Source organism: Eulemur rufifrons, chromosome 14 (assembly GCF_041146395.1).
Source record: "Eulemur rufifrons isolate Redbay chromosome 14, OSU_ERuf_1, whole genome shotgun sequence".
In the NCBI taxonomy this organism is placed as follows: domain Eukaryota; kingdom Metazoa; phylum Chordata; class Mammalia; order Primates; family Lemuridae; genus Eulemur; species Eulemur rufifrons.
In genome coordinates this window covers 4,070,176-4,089,520 of record NC_090996.1, presented here as the reverse complement: position 1 = coordinate 4,089,520, position 19,345 = coordinate 4,070,176, and the positions used below count along the sequence as shown (strand labels likewise).

The window sequence follows — 19,345 nt, the reverse complement described above, 5'->3', positions numbered from 1 at the left end:
GGAGACTGGAGTTTCCTTGTTGAAAACATGTTGTTTTCTCTGAGGCCAAAGACAGGGAAAAGGGCTGTTAGGTGAGGCTCCGGTCCCGTGAGAAAGGACAGGTTGGGTTGGGTAGTGAGGACATTGTAAAGAACCGAAATATCTACAGAGACTCCTGAGAGAGGGAGGGCAGGAGGGAGAAAAGTGCTTAAGGAACAGAGTTGAAGGCTCTGGCCAGGGAGCCGCACCACCAGTGGGAGGCGGGAGTCGAAGCTGGAAGTACATCAGAGGTCGCCAAACGTTAAGAGGTTCTTAGAAGGGAGGTTCTTTGGCTCTGAGGGAAGAAATTTTAAAGAAAGCTCCATCTTCCTGTAACTCCAAAGGCAGGAAGATCGGGACCCAAGGAGTATTCTGATTTGGGTTTTTTTTTCATTGTGATTTACTACCTCCTATGTGGGTCAGAGAGGTAGAGAAGAAACAAGCTGTGTTTAGAGAAAGAGAGAAATTTTGCATGGAAATCCAGACTCTTTTCTGACTTGTTTTTGCCAAGTTACAAAGGGAAGTTTTAAAAGTAGCACAGAGGAACACGGCAAAGAAAAGTGAGGCAGAAATCCAATGTGCAGGGCCAAGTGGGCCAATCCTTGGATGTCCCAAAGGTTCTAATTCTAACCCTGCACTTCTCGTGAGGCTTTGTGTCTTTGTTACTGTTCCTTTTGAAAACCTGGTAACTTTGGTGGCTCAGGGAGTTGCTATTTCCTGTGTAAGACAGGGAAGGAACAGCCTTGGGCACTCAGGTTCCTCCCCCAAGGGGCCAGGCTCTTCTTCTGACCCCTAGGCCACTTCTGTGGCCTCCAGACCACAATGGTGATAGTTCTCCGAGAAGCCAGGCACCTGGTTTCACCTCTTTCTTGTGTTTCTTCATTTAAATGGTAAAAAAAAAGCCATGGGGTGACCTCAGATCGTGGTTTTTATTTCCTTTTTGTTAATTTTATTGCTTTATAGGCAGTGTAGCTAGTGGAGGATGAGAAGGCTGGGGACTTCATAGGGGCGGAGATGAGAATCTGGCCCTGACTTTTAGGCAGAATCTGTTGTCCCGCAGCTCTGTCTGTCCTAGTGATGGGAAGGTTCATGGGAGCCCTGATTTCAGAAAGCTGCTTGTGTACTGGGAGGATCTGGAAAGAGGAAGACGCAAGGGAGAACGTGTGATGGCTTTGGGGAAGGAGATAGGATTTTTTTTTACAGAAAATAAATTGCTCACTTCTTTTTTGTTTTCTTTTCTTTTCTTTTTTCCTTACTCCACAGCAGTAGCAGAAGCAGCACTCCAGCGAAGACTCAACCTGCCCCTCCTCACCTCTCCCACCACCCCTCCGCCTCCCCGTTCCCCCTCTCCCTGCCCAACCACAGCCCCCTGCACAGCTTCACACCCACCCTCCAGCCCCCTGCACACTCACATCACCCCAATATGTTTGCCCCTCCCACTGCTTTGCCTCCTCCACCGCCACTGACATCAGGGAGTCTGCAGGTCCCCGGACACCCGGCCGGGAGCACTTACTCAGGTAGGATGGCGGCGCCTGGGCTGCCTACCTGTGCGCCCACTGTCCCTCGCTGGTGACCCGCTGTCTGTGCTGTTCCTGGTTGCAGGGTTGTATTTGCTTACAATTTTCTGCTTGCGTGTGTTCATCCTCAAACCCTCTGTGAGCGGAGGCTCAGCAGAAACACAAGTCACCACCCAGACTAACCTAGCAAAACCCCAGGGAATCGGACACTGCCCAAAGAGAATGGGTTTGTTTGAAGCCAGGAGGTTTTTCCAACTAAGCTCACCCACTGACCGGTAAAACACAGATGGTCTGTGCCCTGTCCTCCGGACTCCATGGAAGTGCTAAAAGCTTTCCCAGACCACCATCTGTTTCTCTCCACGATCTTAGATCGTATCCTGGTTTAAAGGGTTTGTTTTTGTTGAGTAGGACCTTCTACTTTGTTCTTGGGAGGAGACGATGCACTCTTTGTGACAGTATATCCCAGAATTTTAAGGACATACCTGGTTTTAGATATCGGGTCCTTTGCTTCTCACCTATATTAAGGAGGTGTCCCAATTTTTGGTCCAGTGTGGCCATGTTATACTATTAATACAGAGAGCTGTAGAGCAGTAGTTGATGCTTAAAGAGGGCCTGAAAGCCCTGCCATGTAAACAGCTGACATTCATCAGTATGCCACCGCTGTTCTTAAGCACTTAAATGTGCTCATTCCTTTAACTCCCCCCCCCCAACAAAACCTAAGACAATAGTATCCCCTTACAGATGAGGAAACCAGTCCACAGGGGGTTACGTGCCATGCCCAGAGCCACTCGGCTGGCAGTAACAGAGCTGGAAACTGGGCTCTGGCCGTTGGCCTGCAGTTCCGTCAGCTCCACACGTTGACGAACTGCCTGTCCCTGAAAGCTAAGACACTAGCTGGAGAACAGCGAGGCTGGGTCGCCACTGGGCCTTCGTCTCCTGCCTCGTTGGTTGTCCACTTTGATCTCAGGGCCTGGCTGCACCCTGAGCCCCACCTACCGTGTCCTCGGCCTGTGTTCCCCCACAGGAAGGCACTTGGATGTCCTGTTCTGAAGGAAAAGGTGTCATCGCCTCCCTTTGCTTCTTTTCCAGAGCAAGACATCTTGCGACAGGAACTGAACACACGTTTTCTGGCCTCTCAGAGTGCTGACCGCGGGGCGTCCCTCGGCCCTCCGCCCTACCTGCGGACCGAGTTCCATCAGCACCAGCACCAGCACCAGCACACGCACCAGCACACGCACCAGCACACCTTCACGCCGTTCCCCCACGCCATCCCGCCCACCGCCATCATGCCGACGCCAGCACCTCCCATGGTGCGTACCCCAGGCAGAAATGTGAGGATAAGTAGAGCACGACTCTTTTCTTTGTGCAGCACGGCGGGATTGGAGTGGGCAGCTGGGGCCACAGGAGGCCGGGTGGGAGCGATGGCTGTTTGCTGGAGAAAGGGGAATGTGTCCCACCTCAGGCAGCTCTAACTTTAGAGGCCTAACGTAGGAACGTTTTTCTAGACAGTTGTAGCTAGCACTGTGGGTGGATTTTATTCTAAATGCCCGCAAAACAGTCACGTCCAGTGTTGGTAGTTAACTTTTTAAAGGGTTGTTTTGTTTTCTTGAGCACCCTAGGGCACTGTCACCAGATAAAAAATGTATCTGCCCGTGTTTTGCAGCTGTGCTGGCACATAAATGCTTACAGAATACTGGGAGTGAGGAAGAGAGAAGGGGAGGAGGTGAGGCGTGTCCGGAGGCTTCCACAGGGTTTCCCTAAGCCTGCTTCCTTAGCGGTGTTACATTTCTTGCATTTCATAAGACAGCGCCCCAAGCTGGTGGTGTGCTCTGTCAGCAAGTGGTCAGGGGTGGGTGCTCTCTGCAGGGACAGAACTCTGCCTTGGGGTAAGAGGTGCCACTGGTGATGACATGGCCGTGGTCTTAACTGGGAATTAGCACATGCTAGAGAACCAGTTAGGATTTTTTTTTTAAATCAAAAACTATAATTAATAGTGCCATGTTAAAATGCTATATATTCTGAGATAGAGTCCTTTCCTTAGCAGTGAGTATTAGAATATTTTACTTGTTTAATTTTTAACATTTAAGGAAATACTTGATTTTAAGGCAATTAATATAGGCATTGTGAGAATAAATTTGAATTCCATGATTTTTTGTTTTAATCTCAGAAAGGTCCTGGATGAATTCCATGATCTTAAGAGGAGTTTCCTTTACGCAACTGGAAAAGCTTCCTCTACCTCTTCCCCCTTGCCTCCCCCATCTTGCTCAACTTAAGTTTTTTAAAAATATTTTTAAAGTTTCATAAATTGTATTTCAAGGAGCAGTAGTGATGAAGCCTTGCAACCAAAAATAGTTTTTTTATAGAAAATTCTGTATCTTTTTTCCAGATGAACTATGCTTCTCAACAATTACATTTTGAAGGGCCTAGTATTTTGAGAAGGAATTTTATGCTGGCCTTTGTGAACTGTTTCACAAATAAATGAAATCTAACTGAGGGTAGTTACTGAGGTAGTTACAGCACCAGTGTGATAACATTATTTAGAAGAAACAATTATTTAGAGGGAACAATACTCTTTCTGTTTAAAAGTGAGACTTATACAGCCTAGCCCAGATCGCTTTGTATTCGAGAGTGTAACACACTTCAGAAGACAGCTGAATGCATGATTTTTTCTGCCCAAGTAAAGATGAAAATGGGGGGAATTCTCTGTATAAATCAGACCAAATGCCCACTTCTCTCTGATTTATCTGGATAATTACCTGTTTTCTCCAGTTTAGATATTTGGTTTGTGTCAATCTCTTATTATAGAATAGAAAGAAAGACATAATAGTTTGTCCAAGACCCAAATGTACCATATGGGTTTTCGCTTTGTTTTTCCATTTTTGTGGGTTTCTTGTCAGGGTGACTCAGGAGCTCTGAATAGTTTATACAAATGAGGTTATTGAGTCTGATGACAGCTTAATGACAGAGAAGCTTGTTTAGGGCCACCTCCACTGAAGCAGTGAACAAAAATGCAGATTAAGTAACTAGCTTTTGCTTTGATCCCTTTACAGTTTGACAAATACCCTACAAAAGTTGACCCATTCTACCGGCACAGTGTGAGTTTTATTACCATGCTACACATTCAATGTAACTGCTTTTCCATTTTTGTGCTCTTGCCACAGATCAGTAATTAACCAGCAGCCTTCCTTAATCATCTTTGCAAGAGTTCCCATTGCTCCTCGTCACTTTGGATGCTTGCTTTTGTGGCGTTTTGCTTTTGGTAAAGATGCAGTATCATCTTCTGAATCAAAAGATCATAAGCACTCCAAAGACTGCTAAGTTGAGCTTCACTGGAAGTCAGGCGTCTGTCCTGCAGAGTAAGGTGTCTGCTGTGGAGTCATTATAGTTTCTAGAGAGTCTGAAGTCACAAGATTTCAGTCATCAATTGAAATGCTATTACCAGAGAGTTCCTGGAATGCAACTTAAATTATTTCCCCTAAATATTAATAGAAAGTCCCTTGTCTCTTTGACTCACAGCTCTTCAAAATGTAGATGTTAATCTGCTCTAGACGCATACCCTCTTCCATGTGGCTGCTATTACTCTCCTGAGCTTGTTATGATTGAAAATAAAAATATTAATTAATTTCAAAAACTCTTAAAATTGAAATGGGTGCTGGTTTTCTCTTTAAACTCAGTCTTTGTTTAAAAAAAAAACACTTATTTTCTGCAATTTTAAGAGTATGTTCTGGAACTCAAACTGGTACCAACTTAAGTTACATGTTTAGTTACTTATAAGACAAGATCTTCCTTTTCTACAGAAACCTTGAATATTTTACCATGATATTTTGATTATGGGGTGAATACTGCATCATTTTTATATGAAAATTTGCAAGTTTCTTTGCTCAGTGGTTTATATTTTTTAAATGAAACCAGAAAAAAAGAGAAGATTAGTAATTGCTTGTAGCCATGTTGATTCACCACCTTCAACTATTCTTGCTTTGATTTTTAAATAGTGTTATCTTACCGTTTGAATAGAAGTGCTACTTCAGTAGATCAGCAAAGACTGAATTCATTCATACTCTGAACCAGATAATTCGATACTATATTAGTTGGGAATGTAGCTGAGAAGTCAAGACTAGAAAATGTTAAAAATCAATTAAGAATTATTTACTCCAGAGGCATTCAGAAATAACATGAGGAAGACCTCTTCAAAAAAAAATCAGAAAAGTGCATTTTAGTGCCAACTCCCCAACCCAACAGGGTCCACCCTGTTCTGCTCAGTGCTGTGATATAAAACATTTTTTAGATGGACACACAAAATTCAGTAGCCCTATGGGTTTCCTCTTTGAGTCTGTCCCATGAAAGGTGCCATTCTGCTCTTAGTGTATACTTTGCTGACTTAAATGAAGGAGCAGCTAATAAAATCATTCTTATAGAGTGTTTAGTGTGCTCAACAAGTGGCTCAGATTTACTTCCTAGGACCAAATGCAGTGCCTTTTTATATACATATTCTACAGAGAGTCCTAGGTTTAAGATGGAGAATAAGCCTGGAGGCCTCAATTTTTTGAAGATTTATGTTTTATTACTTCGGTGCTTCAGGTTTTTAGTCAAGGGAAGAATAGTCAACTATATTTATATTCTAAGAGGTCAGTAACAGAATAAAACAAGAGGAAAGTGGTAAGAACATCCAGTTTTTTCATTGTAAACATTAAAGGAAAAATGCCCACCTGGAGACAGAGTAATAGAAATTTGAGTGTGTTTTAGTGTGGCATGTATTTAATTACTCTGCTTTATACAGTGTACTGTGAGAGAGTTATTTCACATTATTAGTTATAGTGGATAATATACAAAGTACTTAGTCTCCCCTGCTTAGGGGATTAGGATGTTATAAGGGGAATTAAGATGCAATGCACTCAAGTATCTAAAACACAATTTTAGTCTTAAAAGTAGTTTTAAATGAGGGCACTTGGCTTGCAATCACTGTTTAAGTGGATTTAGTTCAATATCAATTAGTCTGAAAAACTTTGCCGCATCATTGAAGGGAGCAAAATGAAATAAAGACCAACAGAAAAAGTATGTGCTCTGAAAACAGACAGGATTGTGAAATGTGAATTTTAGTCATTACCAAAAATAGCTAACATAAATGCATTATTACGAAAATCTTCAATTATTATTGTATTTTTGACATATTACACAATCATGAGGGTGGGGCGTTACTTAAATATTAACAGGCTGGTTTGATCAAAGTAAATAGAACCAGAGCAGTAAAATCTCAGAAATATGAAATTTTTAGAAGGAGGGAAAGACGCGTTTGCATTGTCTTCAGTATTGCTGTATATTTTTTTCCTCACTTGTGTCCTTTATAAGCTATTGATTTAAGAAAATTCATATTCATTCAGAATCATTCTCCTCCCATCTGACACTCAAGCTTGGCTTGAGTAGCTTCCAGTGAGCTTGTTCATTAAATAGCAGATCTAATTCAGAACTGGCCATAAGAATTCGTACTTCAAACATTGATATACAAGTGCTTTGAATACCTGAAACTGGGAAACAACAAGAGTAACCTAAAGCTAGATAGTTTATCCCAGACTTGGGTTATTTCTGTGCTACTCTAATCCATCTTCTGGAAGAGTTGGCAGCTCCATTTAAAGTGTTTACTGAGTCATTTTATTTTACCCTTCCACAAATATTTTTCATTATTTTAGATGAGAAAATTAAATTGTACTCTGGAACTGCCACTTCTAGAACAACCTAATGAAGCAAGGATTGTGAATATGTTCTCATTTCCTCAAACTATTAAAAATCTAAAAGTACTAATTGAGTTTTAATGGTATAAAATCCTGGCACTCATAAAGACTAGCCTCTTTTTCTTCCTTTTTTTTTTTTTTTTTCTTTTTTCTGCTTTTGTTTTTTTTTCTTTTCTAATTAACTTGTAATTTTCTGGGCATCTTATTTGGCTCAGCATCCCTCCTGTTTTTAAAATGCATTAAAATCTCCAACCATTTAGGACTTCTATCCGATTTAACAATTAATAATTAGAACAGCTCCCTTTCTAATGATGTCCTCATCTGGGACATCGTTTGTTGGCTGATTGATTCTGAACTACTTTTAACTTTTTCAGTTAAACATTCATGGCACATCTGTGTGATCATTTCATCATGGCTTCTTGACTAATAGCATCAGACTGAGATGACTTGGCTTGCTAATGTTGATGTCTTTCTGTGGGAAGGGAATTTGATGTATCACTTACCTTCTACTAAAATCTTTTTCCCCCTCCGTCTTTGGCACAGCTCTTCCATTCCTATCCTCCTGCAGTGTCGGGCATCCCGCCTATGATTCCCCCCACTGGCCCTTTCGGTTCACTACAAGGAGCATTTCAGCCGAAGGTAAGACACCTGACAGTGAAACACACGGGCATGTGTATAAGCGGAGTCCCAGGCTGGGCGTGCAGAGGGGTCTGCAGCCTCTTACCTGCATAGCGACTGATTTTGTCGGGTCCTAAGTGACCGTTGTGATTAGAGTGAGAATATGCTTTTCTAGTCCATCTAGTTTTTTGACCTCAGCAAAATTTTACTTTTCAATGTGTACTACCCATGGCATCTTAGTTAGGCTAAGATATCCTGTGCTCTTTAAAATATACAGAATATATATATTTTTTACTACTGTTACTGTAGACGTAAGCTCCTGGTCAGGAATTTTCTGGGAAATGCCAGACTTGTGTGTACCAGGTTGTCTTTGAGGTATTAGCAGAGATGCAAAAGTGAATCTTTATTGATTCTAGTAGAAGGGGGAAATAAAGTTTCCAAAGCTAAAATTGTATCCTGTTGATTGTGTCAGAAGATTCTTGCCCTTACTCTCCTCATCCCCTCAGTAGCCCCCTCTGTGTGCAGGTGGGGTCTGCCTGTGCTCATTTCTCCCTCTCTGCAAGGCCAACACTTTGTCTTCAGTTTCTAACATACTAGTGTGAAATTAACCTTTAACCCTTTATAACAACAAAATTCCGCTCCACCTCGTGAGTGATACGCTGTTCAACTTGGGCTACAGTTACCTCTGGAGGTCAATAGTGAAAAGTAATTCTCAGAGCACTCTACCTTTTAAAAAATCTGCAGCCCTTATTTTATTTTATTTTATTTTATTTTTTTAAAGTGAGATGTACTTCTCACGTTGGTCATGGTTCTCAGATTTTAAAGTAAGGTATTTTGCTGTGTGTGGATATTGGTTCCCCCACCCCACCCCCCAAATCTCATTTCTAAGGTAAAACACCAGTTTTGTGCCAGTCTCCCAGGATGAGCACGTACTGCGTTTCCAAAAGCATGTTGCCTTCCAACTAGAAACAAGGAAAGAAATTAAAAGGCATTAGGGATGGGATGGCTACACCTTCGAAATCAAATTTACCTGCATGGAATTGCAGCTTATGTGCAAGGTTATCTATACACAGGGCTTTTATGATGGCCATGTTAAACCCCTCCGGCACGGAGTTAAAATGATGGTAATTTTTAAACTCTTTCACCCCAATCTGCTCTTCACTAATCCCTCAGACCCTGGTCTGTCCCCTCTAGGTTGCAGCAAATCTCTAGTGCCTCCCCAAACAGACTGGTAGGTCATTTAATAAATTAGACCATTTCCCTCACTCGCAATTATCCAATCACACAGAAACTACATCTGGGCAAGAAAGTGTCTCTCCTGGTGTTGAAATAGGCCTTTCCAGGCCATCTTACTGATTGAATATGTAGATTGCAGTTCATTAGTGGAGTTCTTCATATGTATGCAAATCAGGCTGTTAACAACTCCAGCTTAATTGTTCGTTGTACTGCAGCTGATTGCTTTTCTTTCTTTGCTTCCTTTTTTTCCCTTCTCCTGGTAGACAAGCTTCGTGCCTAAACTTGAGCTCTTTTTTCCACAGGAGTTAACTTCCTGCTGTGGGGGGATTCGTGGAAGTTGTGATTTCTTAAATAAAATAACTGGTGGTGTTTTCTGAATCCTTTCCCCCTAGAAAGTAGTGACTGCGCCGGAAGTAGGCTTTTTATTGTTAGTAATTCAAAGGACAGAAGCCTACAGATAAAGTTAATATTAGTGACATTTAAGAACGGTGGTGGGAATAGGAAAGACAAAGCAGAATTACTCTGGAAATCATTTAATAGTAGATCTGTGTGGTCCCTAAATTAGTTTCTCTTGTCCCATTTCCATCACTGCTAATGAGTAATTACTGAGTACAATTCCTTGTTATTGTCTGCCAGTTAAAATTTAGAGAGTTAGCTTAATGTCTGTAAAATACTTTGTCATTCTGATGAGAAGCACCTGATACTGCAAATTATAATAATGTTCACTTAAGCATTTCTTAGAATGTTTTGTGATCAAGCCAAAAAACAAGGACAGTCACTGCTGCTGCTTAATTCAGAAGAGAAGAGTTTCAGGGGCAGCATTTGCATGTGTTGCTTTTCTTTTTCCGTCCTGTGCTTTTTGTTGTGAAACGTGCTGGACCGTCTCTCTGCTGTTAGATGTCATTGCTAAAGAGAGCAATCTCTGGCCAGAGCCCCTTGAGAAAACAGGGAGCTGGTCCTCATGAGGAGCCTGTATAGTCACTGAGAAAAATGAAGCTTGTATTTCAGAGTGAAACAAACAAATGAAATTTCACTTCTAGAACTTAGAAGAAAGGAAAGATCTTGCTTTTGTGTCACATGTTTTGTGCTTCCTAAGCTGTGGTTTAATTAATTTGTAGACATCCAACCCTATCGATGTCGCTGCTCGGCCTGGGACAGTCCCACACACTTTACTCCAAAAGGACCCAAGGGTACGTGCAAAGTCAGGCTTGGTCTCAGGTAACACCAGGGTGTGTGTGTTTGCACGGGACAGCCAGCCCAGTGCTTGCACCTTCCTTAGCTCCTGGGAGCCAGCTGCTGTTTCAGCTGTCCCTTCTAGCTTATAGAAGAAAGTGCCAGTTACTCTTACAAAACAAAATCTCTCCTACGCCACTGCGGCCCTGTGGGAGAAAAAGGGGACTTATGGTCTGAGCCCAGAAATTGGACACTTTTAGCCTGTGTAGTTTCTACTTGACCAGTCTTCTCTGTCTATATCTCCTGAAGTTTCTCTCACACAAATGAAACAGCTGTAGAATGTTTGGAATGGAAAAGCACTAAGCCTTTTCTTCCTGGAAGTCAGGCTGCATACCCCTCTTGCCTGGGTTCAGGAAGTGACTGTAGCACACTGCTCCTCTGGCCCTCTATTTTTAATGTGGTAGGATCCTTTTGTGCTCTAGAGCTAAATAAAATATCCATTATGCTTTGGTTATGTTATTTATTCATAATTTATACCACTCCCTATTTCCAAAAAACAATTTGAAGTTATAAGATAGATATAATCTTGTCTCATTGATTCTTAACATTCATCTCTATAGTAAATGTGAAAAAATGATTATCTTTTCCAATTTTGTCTTCTTCCCTGGGGAAGGGCAGTCAGAAAATGATAAACAGAGTAGGTAGAAGTTTAAGATGACTCAACTATGTAAGTATATTTTACGATGTGTAGCGAACTTCTTGAAAATGTCTAATACCTGTAATATACAGCCATCAAAGGAAGGCTGTTTGGAAACACAGCCAAATTCTACCCCATGTCTGGAAAGGGCAACTCTCTCAGATGCCTGCTCGTGTCCAGCCTTAAAAGTCTATGGTCTGCAGGCCATTCATTCTCCCTTAGACCTACCCAGTGTGGTGCGGAGATCAAGGGAGTGGAACTCCCCGTGTGTGATGTGAGCAAGTCCCGTTGCCAGAGGGCACACCAGGGCACACCGCTATTGATCAGACTTGTGCAGGGCTTGTCAGCCTGGGTGTACCGAGGTGGGGGAGGGGACTCTTGGCACTTTTGATAGTGTGAAAATGGGTTAATTATTCTCTAAAAGGGCTTCATTTAAAAGTAAAATTCTAACATTTTAATTTCCCCTCCTAATGAAGCACTACAAATTTGTTAATTAGAGCAATTGTTTGAGTGACAGGCGTGTAACCAAGTTGTCATTTTCTCTTCACAGTTGACAGATCCTTTCAGACCTATGTTAAGGGTAAGAAAGCTTCTTCTAGAACTGTTTTGCAACCTCTATTTGACTCCCTGTGGGTTAAAAATACAAGTCTATTACAAGGAAATAAGCCATAGAAGTGCTGGAATAAAATGTTGGAACGACAGTGCTTGGGTTTTTCAGGTGGTGTGGTTGAAAATGGCCTAATTGTTTTGCTTTGAGTGTTGGAGGAAGCCAGGCCATTGGCTTTTGTATAACAGATAGAATTCAGCTGAATCAGATTCTTTTGTTAGCAGTTCTAGTAAAAGGTTTGACTAGTTGGAACGTAAGGGGAGAGACTTAAGCTATAGGCTGGAATTGGTCTCTTTTATACTTAGAAAATACATATTTGGGTCATATTTTGGCTGGTGGCCTCCTCATGCTGCAGAAAGTGATAGTGCCTTGCCACAGCTGTTGCACCTGTTTCTAAGGTGTGGGCAGTGCATACTGCGGGCATTGGTGTGTTAACATCTGGCTTAAAGCAAATTGGTCTTGAGGGCTAAAGAGTGGCCAGCAAATGACCTCTGAATGATGCTAACATACCTGGCGGGTGGCAGACGGAAACAGATGATGGATTGTTGGGTGGAAGATGAATGGACAGTAGATTTCCTGCTATACTTAACTCATTTCTGGTGCATATAATCAGATAATTTGATTTCTCCAGAGGGGAAAAGGAGGATTGTGTCATCACTTAGGTGAGGCAGTATATTATTTGTACTTTCAAATGACCCATAATTTAATTATAAGACAAGGGAACTGACCCCAGACTTGTATTTCAGTATATATTTCAGAAACAACTCCTTACTGTAGAAACCGGAAGCACTGTCTTTTGCTGTTGTAGAATGGGGCTATGTTTTCCTCTCATCTGTCCGGTAGTTCCTGAGCACGTACTCTGAGCTTATGGGTAGATTACTTTGCAGGAACGAAGTGGAGAGAGGTGGTCCCTAACCCCTAGCTGGTAGAACAGAATCCACTCGCCGTTACTCCACTGCTTATAAAGCAAGTAAAATAATTTGAGAAATATGGATTGATATAGACTCCCCAAAGGGTGGAGGGGGGACTTTGCAAAGGCTTAGAGAGTTAGGAAGGGATGAGTTCTTTTCTTTCTTCTTTTTCTTCTTAAATTAAAAATGAACCATGCCCACCAACATGAATGGGTAGTTGACTCTTAGCATTTGTGGAAACTGGGCTTAAATAAAAATGTGAATGTCTCTGTACCGCTTCGGGGGTTAAAAAAACAAACAGCAGACTTGAGGGAGGTTAGGACAGGTTCTGTACCCTCTCTTGTTTTGATTTGATTCACTGACATCCACTAATTAGCTCTTCTGAACAGCTGATTTGCATTACAGTATGGCAGCGCTTGTTAAGTAGGGTTTCCTACTCTACCAGGTCTGCCAGCTGGCTCCAGAAAAGAGAGAGAGAAGAGACAGAGTGGGATTCAGGCTTTTACCATCTTGTCCTTGGTAACCGGGGAGGTCCTTGTCAAGTACGGTTTTCTGAGTAGCAGCCCACGTGGGAAGAGGGGAGCTGTGACTGCCTCATGACTGGGCGCTGGATTGCTGGTGTTGGAAGGCACTTGGAGAGCACAAAGCACACTTGTTCCATGAGAAAAGCCTCTGCAGCCAAAAATCTGCTGAAAGCTTTGGGGAAATGGAAGGTGGTTTTCTCTGAAATGTCTTCCTTCTGACCATGTTGTTCTTTCTTGTTCCAGAAACCAGGGAAGTGGTGTGCTATGCATGTTCATATCGCCTGGCAGATCTACCACCACCAACAGAAAGTCAAGGTCAGTCTGACCTTCCTGCTTTCAGGAGGAGGGGCAGGGCATGCGACTGTGTGACCTGCTCCGGAGAACCTGACGAAGGAGGCGTTCAAAACAGACGCTCAGGACCAGCAGTCAGGAAGGATCAAGCCCCCCTTGGAAAAGCCATTGGGAAGTCTTACTAGTAATCAGGGAGACCCCAGCACAATAACGAAACAGAAGCAAACTGACATACTCCTTGGTGTTTTTTTTTTTTTTTCTTTTTTATGATTTTATCATCTTATTGATCCAAAGGGCTTAAATATGGATTAAGTATAGGTTTTAGAAATATAATTATAGTGACCAAGAATTAGAATATAGAAATACTTAGTATCTGGAAAGAGCAATAAATGAATGATGGTGTTTTGTGTTTTTTGTTTTTTTTTAATAACAACTGGCACATTCATTTCATTTTATGGCTTTGGAAAAATGAAAGAGTAATTTATGCACAATACAAAGATGCTGCTGAACTTCCACTAGCAATGGTTGTTATTAAAAACTACTCTTCTGGAAGTGGCATTTGGTTTGCAGCGACCTTCCATTGGTCCCCTCATGCCCAGTGCCAGGGCGTTAGAATACAGTCAATACTTGCCAGAACCACCTTCTGGCCGGTCACCTTACCCGACTGTAGGTGACTTTTCATTTGTGTTTATATTTTCGTCACACAGATTAATGTATTCCGTGCTTTACTAAAGCCTTTATGTCGCAATAGGGAAGAGATCAAGAACTTCAGCAAGTGATCTGATTGAACATCAGTGCTTGACTTAGGGGACAAAGTAACTGACAAGTCCAGATTCGACAGTCTGTGTAACTATGCCTAAAAAAATGGGAGAAAACAAGCAATCATGTAATTGATTAAGAAAGCGTAAGCTTCACTTCATCCATTTCTCCATGAGCAAGATTTTAGTCCTAACAGCATTTGGGAGCCAGCACAATAGTAGTATAAGATGTCTGTAAGCCAGGACAGAGCACTACTCATCACAGAAGAGAAATGTTTTTTTAAAAGTTAAATGATTTTTAAAATAAAAAAAAACCCAAGTTTCAGCCACTCTGGAGGCTGAAGAGGGAGGATCCCTTGAGCCCAGGAGTTTGAGTCCAGCCTGAGCGACATGAGAGACTCTGTTTGTAAAGGAAACAAAACTCATTTAAAGGTTAAGCAAACCTCAATAAATGAAATAACTAAGATATTTTGTTTGGGTTGCCAAATACCTGTTCTTTCTCATAACCTCCCATCAGTGAGTTTTGCTCACTTTTACTTTATTGTTAGGTGAGGTTTAATTAGAATCCTTATGGTTTAACTTTGTTAGAAAATGTATGCGTTGTGAAGAGCTAACTAGGTTTTGATGATGAGTCCAATCCACTTTCGTTCTGGATGATGTGGTTAGCGGAACGGAACATAGGTAAAACACGTCTTCCTTATAACTCCTTTGGTTAAAAGCAGTGAAGGATGTTGCATGTACCACTCTAGCAACTTCTTTTCCATAAACGTGTCCCTGATGACTCAAACTTCCATTATCCCCATTTCAATTAGAAAGACCTCTTGAACATGAGCTAACTCTGCTCATCTCCCCTTTTCAGCAAACTACTTGCAATCCCCAGGTGCCATTTCACTTCATGGACCTAAGTTGTGGTTAATGGAACTGTGCTGTGGACCATACGATATTAGCACTAATTTGGCAACCGAATTAAAGGAGGTACTCAAAAGATTGTTATAGATTTATAGTGAAGCAGAAGCTTGGTTTTGGGGTTTCGCTGTTACTTTGTAGCAGGACTTTATAGCATTCCCTATAGATCTGAGCAGAAATTGCATCACCCCCTTTGTCTTTGACAGTCATTTTCACGTTCTGTTAGTCACTCACTCGGTACTCATTGAGAAGCTGCAGGTTCTTTGCTGGGCCAAGCTCAGCGCACTCATCTTTCCTGCCATCTAGCTGCTCAGAGCTCAGTAGTGGAGATCAGGGTGTGTGTAAAAAGTGACATAAGTGCTGTGTGCTGCCGCCTGGGCGCATGGGTCCGTTTCAGTTTGAATGTGGGTGAGGGAGGAGTGGGAGGCTGACCTTCGGCAATAGGGCAATGGCAGACTTCCCTCCAGCTCTCACACCCTGCCGCGCCAACCTGTGTCCCTCCTCATCGGCTCTCTGTTGATGAGCAGGGCAAGGATCCCTCAGGACATGCGGGAGGTGGAGGTGGGCAGGGGTGGGCCCAAAGGGACTGAGTGACAGATGAGTCCCAGAGACTGGAGGAGTGAGCGTCAGAAGCAGGCTGAGGGCAGTGAAAGCTCAGGAGACTGGACGGCAAAGAGGCGACAGTGGGGAGGGCAACTCGGGCTTCAGATCTCAGACCGGGGAGCAGGGCTGCCAGCAGGGTGTGACTCTGGTGCAGAGAGAAGGCTGTCCAGAGTCAAGGGGGTGGGGCGATTTGAAAACATGCTGGGGAGAGTCTCCAGCCCAGAGAATGCTGCCGGGGAGGGGGTCAAGAGGAGGAATGTGGACCAGTGTCTACAGCCTTAGAGTAAGGTGAGAGGGAAGGTTCGCCTGAGGGCAGATAAGAAAGAGGAAGCAGCGATTTCAGGCATTTGGCAAGGACATCACAGACAGAGTCTTGATGGGTTACTGGTCTGGACAGATCCCCTCCTCTTCCTCAGCTGATTGGGGGTAGTAGGAAAAGAAAAGGCCTCTATTAGGTAAATTAATGACCCTACTTTGTTTTTGTTTGGCTTTTTAATAATATGTAACAACAATCATTTGAAAATTAGCTTGTAGGCATGGAAATATTTCTTCATAACTTTCACTTACTAATGTACTGTGATCTATTAGCATATGGCAAAGAGTCATTAAACAATTAATTTATATAGCAAATTATTTCTGCAGAATTCCTAATAAAATGAGCTTTAAAATACTATTATTTTGAATCTTGCTAAAATGGAGCAAAATATTAAACTACCACTTTGGGAGTGGTGTAGCGGTTGGAATAGATAGGACGTGGTTTTCTTCCTCAAACAATACAACCTCAGAGAGCAGACACTGGTTTTGCCACCTGACCTCTCCGTTGGGAGAAGCAGGTACTGCCAGCAGGTATGGCTGAGCCCTGGGAGGCTGACCTGCTGTGTTGGCACTTGAAGGGTAAACGTGTGGATTGCTTCGTTCTCGCAGGATTGTACACTTGAACCTGGCTGGGGCCACAGAGCTTATTCTGTCTGGTCTCAGGCTCTTGATTAACGTCTTTCTTCCCTGCCGTTCGTCTTGGGATTCATCTTCTGTTGTTCCCCTTGCCGCCGTAGAAACAGATGCAGTCGGACCCTCACAAGCTGGACTTCGGACTGAAGCCCGAGTTCCTGAGCCGCCCTCCAGGCCCCAGTCTCTTCGGAGCCATCCACCACCCCCACGACCTGGCGCGGCCTTCCACTTTGTTCTCTGCCGCTGGTGAGTCTGGGGCGGGGGCAGAGCTAAGGAATGTAGTCTTGGTAGCTAAAGAAATTGTGTCTGGGCTCTGTGCTGCCGCTCAGTCACCACCTAAAAAAGCGCAATGTGTGCCAGCTGGCAGGGCAACATCACAGCACATCTGGGACATGGGCCCTTCTTCACTGCTACACCCTTTTTCATTGACGAAGGGAAAAATGCATCTTTTCCTCACAGGGACTCAGATTGCTTTGGCTCCTTATTTACTTCTGTGTTAAACCAGCATAACTCACGAGCACGTCCAACGCCGTTGGAAAGGATCAGAAAGCTTACAAGGGCAGATCGGAAGGAAACAATGCCCGGAACTGTACAAGGTTGTGGCTGCCTTCACCAATGGTGCCCGCGGGGCACTCAGTCATTTTGCACCGTGATGCTCAGTCAGGCTGTGTTTTAGGGTGTGAGGATAAAGAAGTACAATGACAACAGTTGCCCGTGGTGTGGTCTGAGATAGGGAGGGTTGACCACTTGGGTTCGGGTTTCCTCTGCCACCACATGTAACACTACTGTCTGGTTGGTTATGGCGATGGAGGGAACTTAGGGGACAGGGCGTAAAACACTGAGTGACCTGTTCCTTAGACCTGTAATTTGTTCACCCTCTGCGAATACTCACTTTCAAGTATCTGTCGGGTATTTGGAGGGGGGGCCTGGGGAGCTGGCCATGGGGTCCCTATTCATTTTGGCTCCAGGTACACACAAGGCAGTGGCTGTCAGGAGTATTTGGTAGATGAGAACAGCCCTCTGGGTACCAAGGGTTTCTTATCGTTTCATCTTTTCTTTTCTTTTCTTTTTTTTTTTTTTGAGACAGAGTCTCACTCTGTTGCACAGGCTAGAGTGAGTGCCGTGGCGTCAGCCTAGCTCACAGCAACCTCAAACTCCTGAGCTCAAGCGATCCTCCTGTCTCAGCCTCCCGAGTAGCTGGGACTACAGGCATGCACCACCATGCCCGGCTAATTTTTTCTATATATATTTTTAGCTGTCCATATAATTTCTTTCTATTTTTAGTAGAGGTGGGGTCTCACTCTTGCTCAGGCTGGTCTCGAACTCCTAAGCTCAAACGATCCGCCCACCTCGGCCTCCCAGAGTGCTAGGATTACAGGCGTGAGCCACCGCGCCCGGCCCGTTTCATCTTTTCTAAAGCTTTTTCTAGTGCACAGTCCCTGGCACAGAGCTCTGCCCAGTTAATACTTGTAAATGATGGCATTGAGCTCATTCTCACGATGAGCTTCATAACCTCATCCTGCTAGGTTAAATAGAATGTGTTTTTCTGGGCATACGTAGTCAAGGGGCTCAAGGCTTGGCTTTGATCCTTAAGGAACAAGTTTCACATCCATCTGCCTGCTGCCTGCCCAACCTTTTATCCAAGACTCGCTTTTGGTGGACCTATGGCTCTTCTATTCAGGAAGAGAGAAACAGCCACGTTGCAAGAAATCATCATTTTAATGGGCCTTGTGCCAAAGCAATTGAATCACCCTTGAGGGTAGATAGAATTTACTAAGGTCTCGGGTTTTTCTCTGTCAGTTCTATCTAGGGACATATTTGAAGGCTCTGTTACCATGGCACCTAGGCTCTGAGACAGGGCTACATTAAGAGCAATTTTTGGAGAAAAATAGAGAGATTTCTCCCTGGCTTCCATTTGAGCCAAGTGGATGAATTGGCTTCTTTTGCTTCAATAATTCTGGAACTACAAGGCACCCCTGGGGGCCCTGGGCTGAGCGAAGCTCTGGGCTTCACTGAAGCATTAATTAGCCTGTACTACACAGACGGTACGTGGCCACGATTTTATTTAGCTGCCAACACTGCTGGCGCCTAATGAATGTCATCCTGGAGTATAGTCACTTTGTGGAGGTGGGTATCATTCTCACACTTCCCAGGTGGAGAATAAGCCCCCATCTACAGCTGGGTGGATAACCCCTCAGGCACCTTCAAAGTCTGAGATACCACGACCATGACGGTGCTCCTCCTGTAGCAGGCGCTTCCTCGCAGCCAGGCCCCGAGACCCGGCAGTCCAGGAGCAGCAATGCAAAACATGGCTTGAGTTATTAGTAATGGCGTGTAGAGAGGGACAGCCCTCCTGCATTTCACCTGTTTTCCTAAGGGAATTTATATTTGCTGATAGGCACTTAGACAAAATGCAATGGATTATGAAACAAACAGTCATTAGTAAATTCATTTATCCAGGGCCTGTTTATCATTCTGGAAGATAATCCGTTTTAGTGTAAGCAATGTTGGATTTTTCCCAAAATGGTTATTTGGTAAAACTTATAACTGGTAGGTGTAACTTGCACATACTGGTTAAATTCAGCCACTTTCATCCTGCTGTTGGGTGCCGACCCCTGCAGTAAACTAAGAGGCTTCTTCAGATGCCCGTGGCAGGTGCCTCATCTAGAGCGAAGCCTGCCTCCCGGAGAACTTGCCTGCTCAGCTCCTGGCCTTGTGTTAAGCCAGTGTGGTGCCCTAAGCTTTGGGAAATGTCCTTCGCTAATTCACGTACGCACACTTTTTTTCGCTCCCTCTTCCCTTCCTTTCCCAT

General features: G+C 43.5%; 1 protein-coding gene across 4 annotated transcripts in view; it reads left to right on the top strand.

Annotated features, from left to right (window-relative positions):
* Window positions 1-19,345, top strand: part of AUTS2 (activator of transcription and developmental regulator AUTS2) — a 1,139,956-nt gene that overhangs the window by 1,111,073 nt on the left and 9,538 nt on the right. Inside the window, exons 8-15 of one of the 4 annotated variants that reach the window (XM_069486206.1) lie at window positions 1,282-1,535; window positions 2,625-2,845; window positions 4,586-4,630; window positions 7,805-7,900; window positions 10,234-10,305; window positions 11,536-11,565; window positions 13,271-13,342; window positions 16,638-16,779. In XM_069486206.1, the coding sequence (XP_069342307.1) occupies window positions 1,282-1,535; window positions 2,625-2,845; window positions 4,586-4,630; window positions 7,805-7,900; window positions 10,234-10,305; window positions 11,536-11,565; window positions 13,271-13,342; window positions 16,638-16,779 (932 nt within the window). Of the gene's footprint in view, window positions 1-1,281; window positions 1,536-2,624; window positions 2,867-4,585; window positions 4,631-7,804; window positions 7,901-10,233; window positions 10,306-11,535; window positions 11,566-13,270; window positions 13,343-16,637; window positions 16,780-19,345 lie in introns of all 4 variants that reach the window. The other 3 variants (XM_069486205.1, XM_069486204.1, XM_069486207.1) reach the window with 3 other exon arrangements.